Source organism: Passer domesticus, chromosome 3 (genome assembly GCF_036417665.1).
Source record: "Passer domesticus isolate bPasDom1 chromosome 3, bPasDom1.hap1, whole genome shotgun sequence".
Lineage (NCBI taxonomy): Eukaryota > Metazoa > Chordata > Aves > Passeriformes > Passeridae > Passer > Passer domesticus.
In genome coordinates this window covers 101,337,052-101,355,017 of record NC_087476.1, presented here as the reverse complement: position 1 = coordinate 101,355,017, position 17,966 = coordinate 101,337,052, and the positions used below count along the sequence as shown (strand labels likewise).

Genomic DNA, 17,966 nt, shown 5'->3' with positions numbered 1-17,966 from the left:
CAAAAACAAGAACTTCCAAAATTCATTAATTGAGCTTAAAACTATACCAAACTTTTCTGTGGCCACAGCTGTCAATAAATTTTGATAAGGACTGCTGAATTAGGACATCACTAGACATTTGCTTTAAGAAAACCAAGTTCTGCTTCATGTTCTAGAAGTCCTACAAATTACTGAATTATCAGACTAATTAGTAAGAGAGGGAACAAGCTATTAAAACATAAAGTCCAGTTTAAAAATGGATTGAGGTCTATCCCATCATCCAGCAGAACAATCTGTCCATTTCCCTTAAGGCACAGGGAAAACTATTACAGCACTCAGTGTAAAAAAGCTGAGTATTTAAAAATAAATGGCAGAGTTGAAGGACTGCTGCATTTGCTAAGGCATTTTTCTAAATTCAGCCCAGATGCTCTTCGTGCCGCATGTAGGTCCCCCCAAAACAGAACAACAAAGGCACAGTTTTCTATCCCAATTTCTGTTTTTGAGTGATATACCAAACAAACCGACTTTATTTAGCAAGTAGGGAAGTGTCAATTTCTCAATTCACAAACAGAGAAACAAGATACAAGAAATTAAGCAATTTGCAGAAAATCATACAGGAAGCTACTTCTGAACCATTAATTTGAAGACCAGGTGTACCCTGTGATTGCCAGATCTCTCTTACCTTCCGCACAACCGAGACAGGGAGCAGGGAAACACGTTTGGAAGGATTCTCTCTCCCTTCCCCCATCACACTGCGACCACTCACCTGCCACTGACAGGTTTTGGCACAGCATCCCTGAAGGATGAACTCCAGTTTGGCAGAACTTGAAAACCTCTTGAAGATGATCTTAAAGTTATTTCTCGTTCAGGCATTGGGGACGTTGCCGAAAGGACAACGTCACTGCCATCGAAAATTACAGGTTTCGCCTAAACCGTAATTGCAACAAGGTATGGAGCGGAGAGGAGCCGGCAAGGACCGATGCCGGAGACCGGCCGGAGCAGAATCCTGCACCTGCTGGGAGCGGCAGGCGACACAAACACCCGAGTCCCGAAGTGACTATTTAGCTGCAGACGCGGACATCAAAGACTCCCGTGAAACACCCAGGCAAACCTCAAACTAAAAACGTAGCTCCTGGGACTCACCGACACACGGAGCGCACGCATCGCTCCGCGGGCGCCCGGCAGAGCGCTGCCCGCCGGCCGAGCCCCCTCCCGGGCGCCCCTGGCCCCAGCCCTGCCCGCGCTCCGCTCGGGGCACGGCTCCGGGGCCGGGAGCCGCCGCACCGCCGCCTGCCCCGCGGCCGAGGCGGGCAGCGCGCCCGGCCCGCCCGGCTCCGGCTCCCGCCCGGCTCCGGCTCCTTCCCGCCGCCCGCCGGCGGCCCGAGCCCGCCCCTGGAGCGCCCGGCGGCGGCCGACACGGGAAGGCGGCGGCGGTGCGCGGCACCGGGGGAAGCATCTCATCTTGCCCTCCTCCTCCCGCTGCGGATAAGCCGCTGTCAGCTCACCTCAGCTCCGCGGCGGCTCGGGCGGCCGGGACCCGCCAGCCGGCATGGCGTGGAGGCGCGGGGGCTGGTGCTGCCGCAGGCTGCCGGCGGTGCGGGGCGGGCACCATAGAGAGGGCGGGCGGCGGGCGGAGAGCCCTCCGACGGCGGAGCGGAAGCGCGCTGGAGAGGCCGGGCAGAGGAGGAAGTGACGCCCCGGTTGCCGCGGCGATCACGCTCCCGGAGCTGGAAGCGCGGCGCGGGCGGCGCGGCGATGCTGGCGCGCCGGGCCCCGCTGGGCGCCGCGGGCTGCGGCCGCCTCCTGGCAGCGGGGCTGCGGCCGCTGCTCTGCGCGCTGTCGCCGTGCTGGGTGACGGCGGGGCGGCACTACCCGTCCCTGCGCGTAGCGGAGCCGGCGAAGGAGAAGCGGCTGGTGCGTAAGGAGCAGCGGAGCAGCCTCGTGGTCCGCCGCTTCATCGCCTGCCCGCAGCTGGCGCGCACCGTGCGGCGCTGCCTGCAGGGCGGAGCCGGCCCCGGCCCCGGCCGCCAGCCCCTGCTGCTCGAGTTCGCGCCCGGTGAGCTGCCCGAGGCTCCGGCGCGCCCCAGTGACCTTGGGGGGTCAGTGCGAGCTGCCGCCCTCGCCCGCGGCCCTGCTGGCGCCCCGGCCCCGCGGAGCGCTGCGGGAAGGGGCCGGGGCCGTGCCTCTGCCGGGATCTCGGGCGGGGTGCCCCGGCCGCAATCCCGGCGCGGGATGTCCCGGCCCCGCGGCCCGGCGCCTTCCCGGGATATCTGGGGTGTGCCTGGGGGCCCGCTCAGCAGAGCTTGGGGGATGAGTGAGGGTGCAGTCTGGAGGCTTGAGGCACTCGTGTTAAAACTTTGCTGTAGAGTGACCAGAGATGGCATTTTCTGTCAGGTAGTGCTGTGGTTTTGTAGGCGAGCGTTGCCAGTAAAAGCACACCCGGGATTATGGGCTGTGGCAGATCCTCTGCAGTAACCTAATGGTTTGGGGTTTTTTGTTTACATTTCTGCAGGATGTGTTTAAAAGATAATATGAGTAAGGTTTCACAGTATATTTCAGTTGGTTGAAGAAAAAGTAATAAAAATATTCGAAACATTATCTTCAGTGCTGCTCAGGATCTAATTGTAACACTGTGCTCAGTGTAATACAGTGAGAAATCTCGGGCAGGATGCCTGTAAATCATTTCTCTTAACTCTTGAAGTGTGTTTAACAAACACAAGCTATCTCCCGTTGAATGTGATGTCCCAAGTGTTGTGTTGGAAAAATCATTAAAGGTAATCACTTCGAAACAAGAATGCGATCCTAATTTTTTTTTTCCTTTATTTTCCTACTTCAGGTCCTGGGATTTTGACTCGATCTCTGCTTGATGCAGGTTTTAGAGTGGTAGCTCTGGAAAGTAACTCAGATTTTCTTAAAGATTTACAGGTATACTTTTGATTCAGTTGCATGTTTCTGAAACAAAATTAAAGGGAAAATAAGAAATTAGCTTAAATTGTTGTGTAATTGTTGGATCAAAAGGAATTAGGCAGTGGTTGTTACTTGCAACATCTGACATAATGCCTAATAACAGTATATAGTTTGGCATTGTACATCATAAATGCAGAATGTTTTAAAATTAATTTGTCATTTTGTGTATGTAGCAATTCAAGGTCATACAGAGTCTTTCTAAGCATAAATAAAATTTCATGCATACACTTGAAACTGATCAGAGTCATTGTAGATGTTTATGCTTAAGCTAGAGTTCTGCATGAAGCTGTAAAAAATCTCTAAAAATACTTTTATTTATTCTGATTATCTCACAGTTTTATTTAATCTGTTTTCCTACATTTGACACATGTGTTGTCCTCTGCTGCTCACCTGGACTTTGCATGAATTCAAAGGGGGTCAGACACAGAGCTGCGGAAGTTGCTTTAGAAGGTTTGCATTACAGTGCTGGTTTGAAACCAATGACTCTCACATTTTGGTTAAAATGTGTATAAAAGTTATCCTCTCCACAGATATGAAGAATTCTAGTTTCAAATTGTTAAAAGAAGCTGTTTACTTAGTTTAGTAGCTTGTGTGACTTTTTAAAAACCTTACAGAACATCTTACTAATTTAAGAATGTGGTTTAAAGCTCAAGTTGAACAGCACGAAAAATGTCAAAATGCCCTTCACAGTGAAGGGGGCAATTATTTTTATCAGCTGAAAGAAAGAAGCTGTTCTTTTTGTCAGCTGTAAGAAGCAGCTCTGAGGTTGGGACTCTTGCTGACTGGGTAACAATTTAGGTAATGCTTGAATGCATTTTTTTGTTTGGGTTGGGTATTTTGCAAAAGTAGTTACCGTATCCAGATTTCTTCAACTAAAGGTATTTTTATTCAGTCCCTAGAGGATAGCCTGGATGGGCAGTTAAAGGTGATTCATGGTGACTTCTTCAGAATGGATCCTTTGGCGAAGGGGGCTTTGAAACCACCTGCTGTGTCTTCCGACAAACTTTTTGAAACCCTGGGTGTAACAGCAGTTCCTTGGAGGGCAGGTATATGTTTATAATCCCACATGTTACAAACACATGTGTTCGAAGGGTGCATAGACAGTTTGGCAAAAACTTTGGGATTTGCTTGAGTTTTATGTTCTATTTAATACACATGCTTGATTAATAGATGCTGTTTTCTACATTTCAGCTTTGCTTAAGATTCATGATAGCTTCAGAACCCCTCTCCCCCCACTCCCCATGGCAATATCAGATAATTAGGTATTTTCTTGTCATTTAAAGTTTTTGTCTAATGCAAACTGGGCTTAGCTTTGACTAAGGCTTGAATTGTATTCATTCTTGAACAATATGAACTCACAGACTTTCTTCGCTTAGTTTTTTGTAGTTTAGACATTAGAATTAATGAGATTGTCTAATACATACCGCAGAATTTTAAAGATACTTTTGCTATTGTGGGAAACAGATGTGCCTTTGAAAATTTTTGGAATCGTACCACAACAGTTGGAAAGAAACAGGCTTTGGAGACTTCTTTTCACCATGTATGAATGCAGTTCCATATACAGATACGGAAGAGTAGAACTCAACCTCTTCATAAGTGAAAAAGAGTACACGGTATGTGCAAGGCATTTTACAGGTAATGAAGGTGTAGTGCTTCACAGAACACAAACCCATTTATATTGTATACTTAATGTTTTTGATAGTGAGTTTTTTTCTACCAGAATTTTTAAGTATTGTCAGTTTCCTAGTTGTCCGCTTTATGCAGTGATAGCACTATTAAGAAACATTCTGCTGTCATTTAACCACAAATTTTAAAAGTGGGAAGACTGGTCCTTGAGAAGTATATGCAGCAGCAGACTAGCTGCTTTCCATTGTAAATTGTGATTAAATTCTGTGCCATGCTTTTGCAACAAGTTTGTTTACTAGGTGCAGGTAGTAGTTAATGAAGACTGAATTCAAAACACAAAAATGCAAGTGAAGAGGATTCCAAGTCACTAAATACCAATACAGTGAGATACTTGTCCTCTTGAGTTGTTTTGTATGCCGTACTGAAAAGAATAGAAGCAAAATACAATTATTTACACTGCTTTTCATTAATGCCCTGTACACTAAGGTGCAAAGCCTTTTCTGGTTACATATTCATAATTTAAGCTGTCCCAAAGTTCTAGAACTGTACTTCAAGGATGACTTTTTTTTCTCCCCCCCCCCCATGAAACTGGGAGGTTTGTACAGAGTCATAAACCTTTAATTACTTGAAGTAGACAAGGACTTCCAGGTCTGCTTACACAACCAGTGTTGTGTCTAACACTCCACTGAAAAAAATTAAATGTCTTAAGTATATTTGTCTGTGAAATACCTGTTTGGACGCCACTGAAATACTCACTTGTGTGGTATGTTGTAATGGTCAGATTTTTTACTAAATCCAGGGCAGCCTTTTCATTTAAGGTAGTCCCTGTTTCATGTTTGTTTTTGATTGTTTTTTTTTTAAATTAAGTTTTCTGGTTATAATGTGAACTCTGTTACATAAGAAGTATGTAGTAAAAGCTATTGGAACTTTCTTTAACTAGACATTTTTGTTGGTTGTTCTTGCTTTTTATCATATGACAAGACTGTGTAAATCTATTACACAAAGTTAAATCTTCCTGCTATAATTTACTTCTTCTCTTGCCCTTTTTGAGAATATTCACAAGCTTTTTTTTTTCTTGCCCTAAGAGTTGTTTGATTTGTAACATTGATCAGGATGATGACTCTGCAAGTTGCTTAATGTTCAGCATGGTCATCTGATGTTTTACTTACTCTGCTTTGTGTGTCTTCTTGGGAGTATTATCTTATCAGTGCAAACTGATAACTCTGCCAAAGTTACGGTTTTTATACGAAATCTGATCCTTATTTCTCTTCTGTGTGAAACTTCTCTGCCTTAAAAGGGACCAGAAAGTATATGCTGGAGAGTCCTACATAGTTCAGTTATCCAAATAACTGCTGTGAAGAAATACTTCAAATATTACATCTTCTAGCCTTGTCTTCTGACAAGATAAATTAAAATAACACAAAGCACATGTTGGAGGTCTAATGTAATCTTACCTTGGAATTTTAGACTTATCTGAATTTCTTTTTTTTAATATATATATGTGGATTTTGCTTAGATAAAGACACAGTCTTGGTTTTTGCAACAAAAGTTCTTGCTCTTTATTTTTTTTTAGATATTAACAGCAAAGCCTGGGAAGTCGAAGATTTATCAAGCGCTTACTGTACTTGCACAATTAGGGTATGAAATTGAACTACTGCATAAGGTAAGAGTTTTGTACCAGCTGACGTGGCCTAAAGCTATGGACACGCATTTAGAAAAGGGTTCATAGTGGTTTACCATTGCAGACTAATTGAAAGCTAATTTGATGTTTAAATCAGTTGGAGAACTGTTGGAAAACTTTTGGAAAAAGCTAAAACAATCATGTTTTGTGTATAACTTTTTGAATTAAGCAACATTCTTATTCACTATGATGTCAGTGTTTTCACTGCAAGCCATTGTACTCAAAAACGTTTATTCTCAAATTCTGGTAGACAGAAAAAAAGATGTTTACACACCAGATAAACCTTTTCAATTTTTCTGATGGTTGTGTGAAACTAGAAGTCTGCTTTTCCAATCTGTCATAGTCTGCTCTTTGTTATATATTCTGAATTTTGCCAACATGTATGCTTTTGACTTCCTAAACTGTGTTCAGTAGACATTTTTCTGAGTGTTGGTGCTTTAATGTTCTAAGCATACCTGCTTCTCCTACAAGTCAGTACCTTCTTACCTTGTGAAACACGCTATGGTTTAGTTTTAAAAGTTTTTTTTTATGTTGTCCCCCAGTTCCTCATGAGCACATGGCCATCAACTTTCAGTTAGTTTATGCTGTTCAGATTTATCTTTGTGCTCTGTTTTTCTAGGAACCTACTGTCATAGTTTAAACATTTTGCTAATCTAAAAAAAGATTTCACTGTGTTGTCTTCCAAATACCTTATACTACAAGATATACATTAAGGTAAACATTAAGAAGTTGAAGAATAGTACTTTTTGAAGGAGGTCACCTGACTAACAGGGATAAAGTAGAAGTGGAGGCATTTAATGTCTCTTTTGCTCAGTCTTTAATAATACTGACAAGCCTTTTGCCTGCTGCAAAAGGACCGTGAGCGTAGGAACTGTGACTTTCCATTTAGGCTGAAACTGTAAGGGACCAGCTGTATCAGCTGAATGTTCTCAGGTCCTTGGGGCCTGATGGAATTCACCCCAGGGTACTGAGGAGCTAGTGAAGTTATGGCAGGACCTCTCCTGATCAGGTACCAAAGGTCTTGGGAGTCTGGGGAGGTTCCTGCTGACTGAAGCAGGCCAGTGTTTTTCCACATGCTCCTACAACGAACAACGGGAGGGAAGACCCAGTGAACTACAGACTTGTTTGTCTAACCTCAGCACCTGCAACCATTAGGGAGTACCAGAGTCTACTGGGTGCTGTTGAAAGGCATTTGAAGAATAATGCACTCATCAGGGACAGTTAACATGGGTTCACAAGGAAAGTCTTGTTTAACCCATTTGATACCCTCCTATGATAAGCTCACCTGCCCAGTGGATGAAGGGAAAATGGTGGATGCAATTTTTCTGGATTCTAGAAAGGCTTTTGATATTGCCCCTCACAGCATCCTTCTGGAAAAGCTGTCCAGCTGTGGGATGAGCAGGTTCAGGGTGTGCTGGGTGAAGAACTGGCTGAAGGGCAGGGCTCAGAGGGCTGCACTGATTTGGGCTACACCTGGCTGGCCGCTGGTCACCTGGAGCTGCTGGCTGGCACAGCCCAGTCTGAGTCAGCAGGGTGAGCCCTGGCAGCCAGGAGGGCAAACTGCACCCTGGGGTGCCTCAAACATCATCAGCAGCTGGTCCAGAAAGGTGACTGTCCACTGAATTCAGCATTGCTGCAGCCTCACCTTCAACACTTGGGCAGTTCTGGGCCCCACAGTTTAAGAAGGATTGCATCCAGAGGACACCAACAAAACCAGTGAAAGGACCAGAAGGAATGTCCCATGAGGAGCAGCTGAGGGCTTTGGGCTTGTCTTGTTTGGAGCAAAGGCGGCTGAGGGATGACCTCACTGCTCTCCACAGCTTCCTGAGGAGGGGAAAGGGAGAGAGAGGTGCTGAGCTCTTCTCCCTGGTATCCACTGACAGGATGTGTGCAACTGTTTCAAAGCTGTGCCAGGGGAGGTTTAGACTTTGTATTAGCAAGTGCCTTTTTATGAAGAGGGTGGTGAAACACTGTAACAGGCTTCCCAGAGAGGTGGTCAATGCCCCAGTCCTGTCAGCATTTAAGAGAACATTTGGACAATGCCCTTTATAACATGCTTTAGCTTGGCCAGCCTTGAATTGCTCTGGCAGTTGGACTAGATGATCCCTGTAGGTACCTTCCAACTAAAATAGTCTATTCTATTCTAACAAAACACTTTAATTCCATAATACATAATACCTTTGCTTCCTCCCACAGGAGCCATGGTCTTCATTTGCAACTACTTTGAAAAATGGGGGAGTGGCAATACCAAAAGCTGGGGTAAGATTGTTGTATACGCTTTTCTTCTGAAGATGCAGCTAAACTACTTTTAATGAAAAGTTAAAGTAACTTCATAGCAGTATTTACAGATGTGTTTTATAAGAACTGTTCTAATTAAAATTTAGGGCAGCATAGAGATTCATCAAAAGTGGACTGAAGAATTGCTATTTTCTTAGAAACTGAAATAAACTAGTATCTTTATTGTCTGTGATGGAAAAAAATATAGTGAGTAAACAGTATAAAGGAATATGAATTGGTCAAGTATTTTTCAGAGAAAGTTACTGATGGTCACATCTACCTGCTTGAACAAAACAAGTGTTACCACAGCTAATAACACAATCAGTGTGCTGCTGGTTTTGGTTAAAATAGTTATTCACACGTCTATGATAGATTTCATGTGCAAGTTAGTTGTGGAAAAGCATGAGTCTCCAAACTTAAATCTGGGAAGTGCAAAAATACCTTGTGTAAAGTTATTTACTTCTCTCCTTTGGAAAAGTAATGATGTTCCTTTGTATAATAAAGGAATATTCTTATTTAATTCAGATAATATAAAAGCACATTTACTTCATATTTTTGAGTTTCACACTCCCCAGAAAACGACTATGGTGCTGTATTGAGTGCAATACTTCTGTAATATGTGACTGGGTGTGCCTTATGTGCTTAGTTGTGTTGCTGGAAAGCCATGTGGAGAGCCCCATGAGGTGGGCTATGCAGGATGTACCAGGACAACTTCAGAAGTACAGATGTCAGCTCTAATATATCCATTGCTGCCAATACAGAAGTACATTTATTTCCTTTGAAGAGTCCACTTTGTCCCAGTTTTACAAAATCCTCATGTTGCAATAGTGTCTCAGTGTCACTCACATAATTGTGTCTTTATATAAAAACAGCAGGTCTGATACCTTGCATTGTATAGGAATACAACAGGCCATATAATATCTTGAAAACTCACATCAGGCCTGTATTGTCTATTTCAACTAAGAAAGTCCAGTTTAAAAATATAGAAATAAACCCCAAGTGATAGTATGTTTCTTTTGTTTTCTATTTCCTTTTCTGTTTGAGGCACAGGGAGGTGAAGCCTCATCTTCTGATGAAAATCATCTTGTTAAGACTCTTAATAAGAAATGTTATTGATGGCAAAGATGAAACTCTTGGTTTAAGATAGATACTGTATTAAAAAGTGATTTTTTCAGCGACTTACTCTGTTTTTCTTGCAGCGGTTGCCAAATGACCATTTCTGTTTGGTACGACTGACTCCTCAGCAAAACCTTTTTACAGGAGGCTTGAAACCCTCAAATGCATCTACCTTTATTTTCATGGTGAAACAGTCTTTTGCTAAACCTAAGTCTAAACTAACGGATAGATTAATGTAAGTAAGAAGGAATTACAGTTTTTATACTTCAGAGAAATATATGAAAATACTAAAATATGTTCCCAAAGCAGCGTTTATTTGCAGATGAAATACTGCCTTATAAAAAAACCCTCATTAATTAATTTTTAATTAATCATCAACATGTAGAATAGAAGATTTTATTATGCAACTTACTATACAGTATTTTGGGGACTGTTCCTGTCCGGAGGTTGGAAAGTATTTATAATGTATATTCCTGTACCTCCGAATGGAGCTTAGGTCATGTATCTGTAAGAAGTTTTCACTTATTTTACAGATACAATAATAAAGCCACCAAGAGTTTTGCAGTTACAGAAATTAAAAGCTAAAAGAGATTCAGCTTACAACAGACATCAAAGTTACGCTAATGAAAACAGCTGAAGGTTATAGAAGGTGGAACGGGGATGTCCTCAAATGGTTGTTACCTAATTAAAAAATTAGGCTTTAGACTTTACGAATTATGCAAGCTATTCATGTTTCTTTATGATCAGTAGATTTCTATTTCCCAGAAATGGAAGGTGTTCACAGTCTGGAAGGCATTGACTTCTTGCTGATGAAAATAATGAATATGCTTCTCATTTGCTGATAGTAGGTTGTGAAAGTTAATTTCCAGAAAGGGGGAATAAATAAGCTACTAAATTCCAGTAACTCTCTTAGAAAGACAAGTGGAAAGAGCCTTAATGGATTTATTTCTTAAAGCTCAGTGGTATACCTCAGCTCCACTTGATCCTTCAGCCAGGAAGTTGAAGGCTTCTAATATGCATCTTCTGTGTATTTATACACTTTGTTCCTGTCTGGGAAATAGTTAATGTATGTGCACATTTATGGAAGTATAGCTTTCATAGTAAAGATGTAGATGGGGGAGGGTGGATACATCTGTTTACGTGTAGAAGAAAATACCTGGGAGGTGTAAGTCACTAGTTCATGCTATACTGAGTCATCCTTGGCTTTAATTTCTCCAGCACTGAAACACCCTTCTTAGGCTGTAATGCCTGTTACTGACTTATGAATTTAGGGTGGATGAGGGAAAGAGAGCACCCAGCCTGTAATGAGGAGGTTTGTGTGGTTTGGTATTGTCTGTGTGTGCTGGGGGCTTTATTTGCTATTGATGTGTTTTAATAGCAGAGGTTTCTTCCTGTTTGCAGTATGGATTGAAAGTAACTTGTGTTACAAGAAAAGGTTAGCTTCTTCTGGAGGCTGTGAAAGAGTGAAGTGGACCTTCAGATATGTTTCTTGCTTTTTAATTTTTCACAGAAAGAAATGCTCCATTATGATTTTGTTTGTTTGTTTCAGTTCCTGGAGCTTGGACAACAGTGACACATTACTGAAAGCACTAGAAATTCCCAAAAATGCTGCAATGTGTAACTTGTATCCAGAAGACTATAAGCGTCTTTTCGAGGCTTTGCAAAACTCCGATTTGTTTGCTGAGAGCTTCTTCCATGACGAAGTCTTGGCAAGTACAAGGACCATGAACTTATAAATCTAAAGCTTTTGGAAGATCACCTTTGCTTCTGGAAGATTACTTTGATAAAAAGTGATTTAAATAAAATCAGAGATACTGTTAGCTAGATGCTTTCCTGTCCAAACAGGAAACATTTAGCAAGCAACAAGAGCCTTTCTACTTAGGATGAAAGTAATGAATTCACAGTTATCTTTCACAATCCTATCTGGAATGGACAAGCTTTGCACACAATTGTATCTGCAACGTACAAGCTTTGCAACTTCTGCAGGAGCTTATTAGCTCTTGCTACTTTTGGATGTACCACTTAAATGCAACTTTTTGTTACACTGTTGCTGTGTATTTACAACATCTGAAAAAAGTTGACAGACCAAATTATTATTTGTTTGGTTTTTATTTTAGTGCTTAATTATTTGAATGCCCTTTTGACAGATTCACAAAATACAAAGGTCGTCGCAACCACTGAGTCTGCAACATTGTCTGCTTTTCTGAATTTGCAGCCTGAAGTCAATAAATGCTAATAAATTAATAGTGGTATAGTGGTTAATAGAAGACAAGGTAATGACAGGGTGATAAAATATTAACTGAGAGTTGCTTAAAATAAAGATTGTGATATCCCTGAGGAAAAATTGTAGCAGTTATTTCTTTTGAAAATAACAGGGGCAACATGTACTAGTTTGTAATACAATACACAAACATCTACACATGTATAGGGATTATTTTAGGTCTGAAAGTCATCAGAATATTCAGTGCTGTATGAATGATTTTTAAAAAATCATCGTATTTGAAACCTTTGCCAATATCTTTAATGCGTAATAGATGTACCAAAAAATTACTCAAAACCATATGCTATTAAAATTCTGTTTTTAGCCATAGTACTCCATATGGCAACCCGTTCCTCATTTCTCTTTCTGTCTGACCACGTAACTGTTCTGTTGTTCAACAATGCTGAGAGGTTGTACTGTTTCTGTGTTGTATATTGTACCCTCTGGAAAGAGCTGTGGCAAAAAATACACTTCTTTAGCAAAGCACTAGTTTATAAAATGCCATTTTGATGAAGGCTGAGCTATTTCCAGGCTGTGGATAACAGTAGTGCCCCAAACAATGAAAACAGAATTGTATGTATTAAGATTAGTGTGAGGTGTAGATGTGATAAGCATTCATCTCTGTCTTCCTCCTGCAGTTCTGGCTGCAGATGACAAAGTGACTTTGAGCAGCCTCAGTTCCCTCTGCTGGCTAGGCTGCAGTTTCCTCTTGAAGCTGCTGAGCTTTTGTAATAGTACAATGAAACTCCTGGAAAGGCTGAGGCTTAATTTGCAGTCTGCCTCAGAGCCTTGCTGGTGTTCTGGTGCAGGTTGTGAAGATTTGAAGCTTCCTTTCTGCTTACATCTGTTTCAGAGACAGTCATTGTTAACTGTCAGTGAATGGTAACCTTGCATCAACAGAAGCAATTCCATCTTTTCCAGTCTCATTAGATGGTAACTGTCTTATTTGCTGGTCTATAAGACTGCTCTGTCTCTTGGCCTGGTTCCCCACCCCACCTTGAATCAAAACACCTTGCTCTTGTTGCAGCAAGATGTCTTACACCTCCAACATACCAGAAGTATTCTTTACATGAAATGTAAGACCACCACTGCCTAAATAAATTTCTTTAACTGTGTGCTGATAACATTTCAAACACAAACTGAGAAAAAGAAATTTGTTTTATTTTGATGCTGTTGCAAAGCAGCACTTAATGATCCAATGCAGAGACTAACAGCAGGAGTCTGTAAGTGGAAGGAATATTGTATAACTGGGGACTTGAAATGTGATTTAGTGCTCAACAGAAACACACCATTAAGGCTAAGTGTAAGCAATGTTCACAATGATCACAAATGTGAAATGGAGATAGAAATGCCTGCCATTATAAAAATTATTCTAGTATTCATGGAAAAGATTGAAAATTACTGTTGTGTATGAATAAATACACAGGAAGTGAAAATTAAGCAGGTCTATATATTTGATTAATTGATGCTATTCACTCAGTAATTTCTACTGTTGCAAGATTTTAGCTTTTGTAGGATAACGTTGAACTTTCACTTCAATTTCAAATTTTAAATTGTACATAAAGGCTTGTCATACATTTCTGTTACCATTTCTAACCAATGCTGTACTATTTGTATTCCTTTCCTTTGCATAACTTTATTTTTCCTCAAGACTGATTTAAAACATGAACCTCTGAAACATGATCCACATGTGACTCAACTGTCTAGTAGAACACTTTTAAGTGTTGCTTTCACTCTTCCAATTATTTTGAGGAGCTGCCCAAAAATGGTGTTTAGCATTCCCTATAAAAGCACCAGTATATCATAGCTGATACATTGATTGTAACTTTAGAGATGCCAAGTCTTTTCTAGTGGCCCTCATCACTTGTGCCATCTGTCTGGGAAAGAAAATTATGACTGTGCTAGCAATTGCCTAAGCTCTTCCTACTTACTTATATTTAAATCATAACAAACCCAAATAGATACAGAAACAAACTTGGTCCAGTTAACAAGAAATTTTGCCACTTGGAATTAGGTCAGTTAAGTTGAACTCTACAGTCAGTTCACTTTTGATCTAGAAGAAGGGTTTGTGACCTTGCAGTAATTAATCCAGTAGATGCTGTGGTAAGTGGTTGTGACGATGGAATGTGTCTGTACTGGCTGTAAACCTGTTCAGCACTGGACATTTTAATAATCAGAGCTCAGCCTTGCAGGCTAATGATAATGTTGATGGAAACATCAGCACAAAACTTGAGAAACAGATTGTGTGGTATAGTTTAGGATGTGCAAATGTGATGGGAAGAAACTGAGGCTTCCTGAGAAGCATGTTGAATTAATTGTTTTGTCAGACTGAACACAATCTGTTAGGCTGCAGATTGAAAACTCTGACCTGAGCTTTGTAAGACATTAATTAGCAAAGCTATACCTTTCTTCTGTAAATGCTGAGAAAAAGGAAATAACAAGTAACTTTTCCAGGAAGGACAAGTCAGAGGGAGATGTTTGCTCGCATTATATCCTTGTTTAACAGCTATTGCATCTTTCCTTGTGCAGGCTGTTTAACTTGTCACTGCTAAAAACAGGCACACTGACTGTCCCCAGCAGATAGAACACAACATGCAGCAAGTACAGGAAGCCCTAGGGAAATTAGGAGTAATTAAGATATACGAAATGAAACAGTCGATTACTCATAATGTAAGTCTTTAAGCACTGATGTGGTTGATCCTATTGATACAACCCCAAATAAACAAACAGGTCAGAACATCCTGAGCTTGCTTCTGTCATTTGAAGGAAATTGACATGTTTGGGGCAGAGAAGATACAAATAAAGTAGAATGGCTTGGTAAATTTCCCAGTAAAAAAATCAACGGATAAAATCTATGTGAATGAATTATGTGCTTAAAACGCTCAAAAATTATGAATTTGTGCTTAAAATGCTTCTGCAGTGATTTTTAATTTAACATTCTAGAATCAATTTTTCACTAGCACACCAACAGTGGAAGTAAGAGACTCTCTTCAAGAGACACGTGTTCATAAAAGATTTGTCTGTACTTACAAGCTTTCAACTAATTAATTGATAGCTACTCTGCTGTTAGTGACACAGATTTTGTACAATCCAAAATTAATATTTTGTGTTTTGAGCCATATTTTGCTCCCAGAAAAAAAAAATCCATTTTGTGCAGTGTTGTTTGGAATGGCTATTGCACATTTATGAGTAAGGAGCAGAATTTGAATGATTTCATTACTGCAGCTGTTTCTCTAGATTCATGTAAAACATGCTGTCCTGAGATAGAAGAGCTAAAGCTCCATGACGGTGTCCCCTGGCAGTAAGGACGTATGACTAATTCAGCAGCATCAGCCACAATTAAGTGATATTTCCTTCAAAACTGCCCTCATTACACTGCCTGACAGCTTCTTCCGTCCAGAATGTGTCATGCACTTCAAACAGCTGCTGAGAAGTCTGACCTGTTTAAGTCTGTGTATGACTTGGTCATATAAAAATACCATGCTGATAACAGGGATTAAATTCAACTAAATATATTCTTGGGCTAAATAAGCACTTACTAGGATATATAGCCCTACTATCATTATGCTTTCGAGAAAATTCTGACTAATGACTCCAAAAACATCCAAGTTGGTCATTCCATTGATCACCATTGCTCAAAGACTGATGAATGGCCCTCCTAGGTAGATTTGCCACTAACTTGTAGATGTATATATCCAGAATCAGTTCTTCAGGCCTTTCACACGCATGTCCAAATATCCAACACTACATTAAAATGTTCAATGCTGAATTTGAAAGCTTATCTATACAGAAAATTACTGCAATTATGTTTTCATATAATTTGAAATGCAATGTCAACTAAAAGCTGTTTTCAAGTTTGTGTGGCTTATTTCCTGTACAGCTTATGCCAAGCTGATGGAAGTCCCTTTCTTCAGATATACATACTTCAGATCTTCCTAGAGTAGCTGGGCTCCTCAAGGCTGTGATTTTCATTTTGTTTGTGTGTCAGTGAGACAGACGACTGGCATTCCCTCAGATGTGTTTTGCAAAATTTTGCAAGGTTGTTTTTGTGTTACTGGCCATATAAGTGAGAAAACCTGCCAAGAAAAAAAAAAAAGGAGAAAATAATGAAAATTACATCTGGTATTACATATTTGTATTAGCTCTTCCCGAGGTGCACTTTTTGCAGTTCATGGGTAGGCCTTTAGGTTCACGCTTTTTGTTTAACCATTCATTTCTTAAATTTGGCCACTAATAGAGGCAGTTGTTAACTTCTGTTATTACTGGTCTTGTTTTTGGTACAGGTTTTGGGTGATGTGAGCTTAGAAACTAAAACAGCATAGACAAGAAAATGCAGAACACTTAATGGGTGAAGAAAAGCATACAGGCCAAATACAGAGCTAATTGCCTGATATTTTAACAGCTAATAAGGTTAATTTTTGAGAAAGTCACAGTATCACTGTAATTTAATAAATTTTAAAAATTTGCTAGAAGAGTTAAAGATAAGCATAGTAACATTCATAATGATTTCACTAACAGCTAGATTGCTGTCAGTTCTTTTGGTAATGAATTACATCATTGCAGCATTAAGCATATGTCAAAATATATTTTTCTGTGAGAATCCTCTGGCTTTATGTACCTTGGTTCTTCCTAATAGCAGTGTTTTAGATATGCATATTGCCATTCCTTATTATCTTGTTGCAACTTGGATGAAAATAATTGCAGGCTGAAATAATAGTTACTGAGAACAAAACGGAGTAGTTTTAGCACAGCTGCTTGGCAGAACTGTAAGGTCAACGTCTCAGTGTTCTTTGACAGCACGAATCAACACTCCTTTCCAAAACACAAGCCCTACCTCCCTCTATAGGCGTGATGAGGAAAACCAGACAAAGTCGATCTGCAGTTTAGCACATTTAGCCTGCATCATGAGTGTAATCTCGTAAATGAATGAACATTATGCAGATCCATAAAGCACTTATTTCACGGGCTTTGAACGCCAACATTTCAGATTAATACTCTTATTTAATTCTGCAAGGGTCTTGCTTTTTCTATTGTCATTTTTATCTGACTCATGGTTTTGACAAGAAGTATCTGGTGCATGGGGTGCATTCTCAGTGAGAAATCCCATCAGAGCATAGGTGCAGCTACTGGCCCAGTCACATTTCTTTGCATGCAGATCACGGTGAGATCCAGAAAAACACCCAGATGACGGCTCACAAATGTAATGTCATTTTTGGGAATGTCTTTTGACTGAATTATCACATCCCTTCCTTTCTAAACCAAACTATTTAATATTTTGGGCGTAAGTATCTAAAGTGAGGGTGCCAGGAGGATGGAGCCAGGCTGTGCTCACTGGTGCCAACCAATAGGACGGGGGATAAGGGGCAAAAATTGATGCACAGAAGTTCCACCTGAACATGAAGAAAAGCTTCATTGCTGTGTAGGTGACTGAGCACTATCACAGATAGTCCAGAGAGGCTGTGGAGTCCCCGTGACTGGAAACATTCAAGATCCCTCTGGATACAGTCCCGTGCAATGCGCTCTGGGATGGCCCTGCTTGAGCAGCGCAGTTCCACCGAGTGACGCACTGTAGTCCCTTTTAACCTGGGATTCTGTGACATGTATTGCCAGCTGCCTCTCCAGGCAAAGGGCTGCGCTGGCCCAGGACACGCTGGGCCGCGCTCCCGGGCTCCGTCCCTGCGGGCCCGTCCCCGCCCCCGGCCTTGCCCGGACTTAAGATGGCGGCGGCCGCGCCCGGTCACGTGCAGGCGGGCGGGGCGGCCGCGCTCCCCTCTCCGGTGGCGGCGCGCGCGGCAGGATGGAGCCGGCGGCGCTGGAGCGTTTCCTCAGCCCGGGCAAGGGCAGCGGCCTCCGCTCCGGCCGCAGCGTGCGGCCCGGAGAGCTGCTCTACCGCGACGTGCCCTTCGCCTACGTGCTCAGCAAGCAGCAGCTGGGCAGCGTGTGCGAGCGCTGCCTGCGCAGGTACCGGCGGGAACGCGCCGCTCCGCACACAGCGCCGCCCCTTCCGCCGGGGCGGGGCCGGCATTCCGCGCCCTCAGAGGAGCCGGCTGGGGCGGGATG

General features: G+C 41.8%; 3 protein-coding genes and 1 long non-coding RNA gene across 10 annotated transcripts in view; 2 read left to right on the top strand and 2 right to left on the bottom strand.

The window, feature by feature from the left end:
• The window catches only part of CNST (consortin, connexin sorting protein), a 47,116-nt gene extending 45,490 nt beyond the window's left edge, over window positions 1–1,626 (bottom strand). For 2 of the 4 annotated variants that reach the window (XM_064414703.1, XM_064414705.1), the window contains exon 1: window positions 1,485–1,626. The gene's annotated coding sequence lies outside the window, so the exon portion shown is untranslated. Of the gene's footprint in view, window positions 1–745; window positions 1,112–1,484 lie in introns of those variants that run through there. The other 2 variants (XM_064414704.1, XM_064414706.1) reach the window with 2 other exon arrangements.
• A 41-nt stretch (window positions 1,627–1,667) lies between these two features.
• Window positions 1,668–12,244, top strand: TFB2M (transcription factor B2, mitochondrial). The gene is made up of 8 exons (XM_064414719.1): window positions 1,668–2,035; window positions 2,816–2,904; window positions 3,839–3,992; window positions 4,411–4,559; window positions 6,146–6,235; window positions 8,450–8,512; window positions 9,730–9,881; window positions 11,196–12,244. The coding sequence occupies exons 1-8, from the start codon at window positions 1,735–1,737 to the stop codon at window positions 11,380–11,382; spliced, it is 1,185 nt and encodes a 394-aa protein (XP_064270789.1). The 5' UTR covers window positions 1,668–1,734; the 3' UTR covers window positions 11,383–12,244.
• On the bottom strand, window positions 12,078–17,622 carry LOC135297301 (uncharacterized). 3 transcript variants are annotated; one of them, XR_010359338.1, is made up of 2 exons: window positions 16,741–17,622; window positions 12,078–15,982 (listed from the first exon to the last, which is right to left on the bottom strand). It is a non-coding gene; the product is annotated as an uncharacterized LOC135297301 (long non-coding RNA). The 3 variants fall into 3 exon arrangements; XR_010359337.1 differs by having other exon boundaries at window positions 16,525–17,619; XR_010359336.1 differs by having other exon boundaries at window positions 17,297–17,589.
• The window catches only part of SMYD3 (SET and MYND domain containing 3), a 377,228-nt gene continuing 376,859 nt past the window's right edge, over window positions 17,598–17,966 (top strand). The window contains exon 1 of one of the 2 annotated variants that reach the window (XM_064414707.1): window positions 17,598–17,867. In XM_064414707.1, the coding sequence (XP_064270777.1) occupies window positions 17,704–17,867 (164 nt within the window). In that variant the 5' untranslated portion in view covers window positions 17,598–17,703. The remainder of the gene's footprint in view (window positions 17,868–17,966) is intronic. The other variant, XM_064414708.1, reaches the window with a different exon arrangement.